Source organism: Otolemur garnettii, unplaced genomic scaffold (assembly GCF_000181295.1).
Source record: "Otolemur garnettii isolate 467f Iridium unplaced genomic scaffold, OtoGar3 scaffold00091, whole genome shotgun sequence".
Lineage (NCBI taxonomy): Eukaryota > Metazoa > Chordata > Mammalia > Primates > Galagidae > Otolemur > Otolemur garnettii.
In genome coordinates, this window is record NW_003852486.1 from 583036 (window position 1) to 587108 (window position 4073).

A 4073-nucleotide genomic window follows, 5' to 3' on the forward strand; every position below is an offset into this window, starting at 1 on the left:
AAAAAAAAAAAAAAAAGATAAATAACTTAGATCAATGATTCGACAGAATGTTTGTGACTAAATTCTGTGGAAAGGGGTGGCGCCTATGGCTCAGTGGGTAGGGTGCCAGCCCCATATACCAAGCGAAGGTGACAGGTTCAAACCCAGCCCTGGCCAAACTGCAACAAAAAAATAGCTGGGCACCTATAGTTCCAGCTACTCGAGAGGCTGAGGCAAGAGAATCATCTAAGCCCAGGAGTTAGAGGTTGCTGTGAGCTGAGATGCCACGGCACTCTACTGAGGGCAACAAAGTGAGACTGTCTCTATGAAAAAAAAATGTGTGGAAAGAAGATGCTTTATCCCTTCCTTTGGGTGCAAATAAAAGAACTGTGATTTTGAGAGGGAATTCTTTTTTTTTTTTTTTGAGACAGAGCCTCAAGCTGTAACCCTGGATAGAGAGCTGTGGCATCACAGCTCACAGCAATCTCCAACTCCTGGGCTCAAGCGAGTTTCTTGCCTCTGCCTCCCAAGTAGCTGGGACTACAGGCGCCCACCACAATGCCCGGCTGTTTTTTGGTTGCAGCCATCATTGTTGTTTGGCGGGCCCAGGATGGATTCGAACCCACCAGCTCAGGTGTATATGGCTGGCGCCTTAGCCTTGAGCCATAGGCGCCGAGCCTGAGAGGGAATTCTTTTGAGTAGAGTTGCCTTCAGAATTATCCAATAGCTTTCCCCATGTCTTGCCCCACCATTTGTTAAACAAAAAAAAAAAAAAAAAAGTGACATCCTAATTTTAGTACCCTAGTGGCCAACTTTAAAAGAATGAAAACCTCTCTTTCCCCATATAACTTTTAGTGTTTAATCTCAGTCCTTCTTTAATATTTAGCAGTCCAGGCTGGGTACGGTGGCTCACATCTGTAATCCCAGCACTTGGGAGACCAAGGGGGGTGGATTGCCTTTCTTTCAAGTTGACTTCTGAGATTGTATGAGTATTCAGGTGAGGCCCTAGACTATCAGAGTCTCAGTCCTCTATTTGAGGAGTAGAGAGCAATTCTGGCATTCAGATAATATCTGCATCTTTGGAGGTTAAAGAAAATAAAATGACATCAATGGTGAATTGTTTGGCAAAGAGCCCTGTAATTCTCAAATGTGGAAGCATTTGAATGCCTGCTAGGCAAGGGGTGAGAAAAGTGTGATTTTAGATTGTTGTCTTTGCAATAGAGCTGTTTTCTCTGGCAGGGTGGAGAGGGGTTTCTCTTGGGTGTCTCTCGCTAACATTATGATTTCCCTTTATCCTCTACAGAGAGCCAGCAATTTAGAAAATAGTACTTATGACCTGTACACCATCCCCAAGGATGCTGACTCCCAGAACCCTGATGGTGAGTATTCTGTCTACCTTACTCTGCCTCCAGCTCTCCTCACCTGCAGCATCTCTTCTTAAGTTTCTCCACTTTTCATCCCAGGCCATGGCCACATCACTCATGTCTGTTGGCAGGTGCTGCTAACAATTGCATCAGAGGCGATCATGGTGTGAAATATTCATGTTCCTCCTCCATTTTATTACCCCAGCTAGATATATATATTTTATAATTTGGTTATTAGAAACTCTCCATTTTCTCTTTCAGCACAGCATGTTATCCTTGTTTATTGTCAGCTGATACGACTTTCACCCTGGTAGTTTCATTTATTTAAAATTGTGGTTCCAATCTTACAATGTCTCATCCTGGGACTAGGGATTTATACTCTCCCATCCACATCCAGATCCGATTTGCTTCTTTTTGCATGTCAAAAAGATGAGGCTGCTAACAGCCCCATGCCCCACCTGGGAATCCAGGATCCAGCTGAGACCCTTGCCTAACTCTTCCATCACTGCCATCCCTCACTGATATCCTTGCAATTAGAACTTGCTGACAAACATTCTTAGGATGGGTCTGACTATTGCTTATGGTCCTTTAATGCACTTTTCCAGGGGCTTTGTGGACATTACCAGGTCAGAGGCTTACTCTGCAAATCCCTACCATGATGAGTAACATATTTTCATGGTATTTTAGACCTCATCAACAAATTCCAGAGAACCATTTTGCTAGTTCTTTTTCTTTTGTGAAAGCCACTGGGTTGTTATTACTGAATTATAATTCATTGACTTTTTTAATGTGATCATAGAAAATCTTGGGTATTTAGTATCCATAAATCAAATTCTCCCTTATAAATTAGTAAGTTAAGCTACTAGTGACTAGCTCGAAGCAAAAGGTTGCCTGTGCCAGGCAAATCATGCCCTTGCTTCTCCCCCCCCCCATATTTGTTTACAATTAATAGAATTTAAAATATCTTTGTTTTGTTTTATTACCACTTTTATGGAGAGGTAATAATTATTCAAGGTGTAGCCCAATGATGGGCAACAGAGAAGAGGAAGAGAAAAAGCAAAAGCTTGAATTATATGGTTCCCTGGCCCCCCCTAAAAAATGGGAATATTGATTGTGATAATAATTAGTTTTATAAATTGCCTTCTACTCCAGGTGCCAGAGAAGTACAAGGCAAGGTTGTCCAGTATGTTCTGTCCATCCAGTTTTCTGCTGCTCTAATAGTTAAAAGAGTATTTTGATGCATTTTTCTGCTTATCCTTCTGTAAATTTTTCCTGAGAGTGGAGCATCCATTTCAGAATTCTAATCAGCCACTAAGCTGAGGCACATTTTGTAACTCTCGTCAGGGTGATAAGAATGGTCAGTTGACATTTACAGAGCAACAGCTTAGTGCTAAGTACTGCCCAGTACTGAGCCTGCCCTCAAGATTTAGTTAGGAGAGCTTTGCCCCACCCTGCCCTACTTGGAGATCTGCATTTTCATGTTAAAATCTGCAGAGCAGCTGCGGCTTGGGAAGGGGTTCCTATGACACTGACAGGCTGCTTCCTCTGCCACAGTTTGGCCAGGGAGGCCCTGCTCGTTAGCTTGATGGAGTGTGCTGTCTCCCAAGATGGGCGGCCCTTCTGCCAGTATGTGGTGTTAGCTGAAATGCTGCCACTTGGCCTAGAGAAAAGAGGGTTGGCAAGGGTAGAGGTTGGAATTTGGAGGGGACTGGTAGGGAAAAGTCACTTGGCAGTAGCCCCAGGTTATGGCTGAATTAGTTAGGAAGCAGCTGAACTGGCAAAGCCAAGATGGCAGCCAGCAAGACTGGCAGCTCCATGGCACCTGACTCTGTCACCTGCCAGTGGCTTACCACATGCTCCCGACTTTCGTTTTGTTCTTCTCAGCCCCTGAAGGGAAACGATCCTCAGGCCTGACAGCCGTTTGGGTTGCTCGAAATCGGTTTGCTGTCCTAGATCGGATGCATTCGGTGAGTAAAGACTATAAACAGAAACTAGGCCTGGTATGGTGGCTCATGCCTGTAATCCTAGCACTCTGAGAGGCCCAGGAGGGTGGATCACTTAACTCAGGAGTTCTAAGACCAGCCTGAGCAAGAATGAGACCCTGTCTGTACAAAAATAGAAAAATTAGCCTGGCATTTTCTGGGTGGCTGAGGTGGGAGAATCACTATAATCTAGGGGTTTGAGGTTGCTGTGAGCTATGATTCCAAGGCACTCAAGCCTGGGGCAACAGAGTAAGACTCTGTCTCAAAATTAAAAAAAAAAAACAAATACAAACAAATGAAAGCAGGAACTAATTTGGGGAGTGAGGATGAATAAAAGGCATTATTTCTTCCTTTCCTCCCCTAGGCAGCTGTAATCTTCATGTATTGGCTCTGCCTCTGTTCCCAGCCCTATGCTAACTGCCTGGGGGCAAAGGGCTTTAAAATTGATTTGATTAGGTTGACTATCAGTATGCTCTGGGCTTAGAAACCAAGCTACAATCACTCTTGACGTCAACAACCAGAGAAGCATCAAATTTGAAGTGGGTGGGCTGGAACAGGAGTAGATCTCTCTCGTTGTTCTTACTACCTTTATTAATTAGTACTTGAAATGTAACAGTTCTAACACAAGATAAGTAATGTTCTCTCAAGAAAATGTTCAGGCTCGGTGCCTATAGCTCAACCGGCTAAGGCGCCAGCCACGTACACCTAAGGTGGTGGGTTCGAATCTCCAGCCCGGACCCGCCAAACA

At 44.1% G+C, this 4073-nt stretch overlaps 1 protein-coding gene across 1 annotated transcript in view; it reads left to right on the forward strand.

Annotated features, from left to right (window-relative positions):
* The window catches only part of COPA (coatomer protein complex subunit alpha), a 49286-nt gene that overhangs the window by 30713 nt on the left and 14500 nt on the right, over nucleotides 1-4073 (forward strand). Inside the window, exons 12-13 of the mRNA XM_023516368.1 lie at nucleotides 1283-1358; nucleotides 3228-3364. Of these exons, the coding sequence (XP_023372136.1) occupies nucleotides 1283-1358; nucleotides 3228-3364 (213 nt within the window). The remainder of the gene's footprint in view (nucleotides 1-1282; nucleotides 1359-3227; nucleotides 3365-4073) is intronic.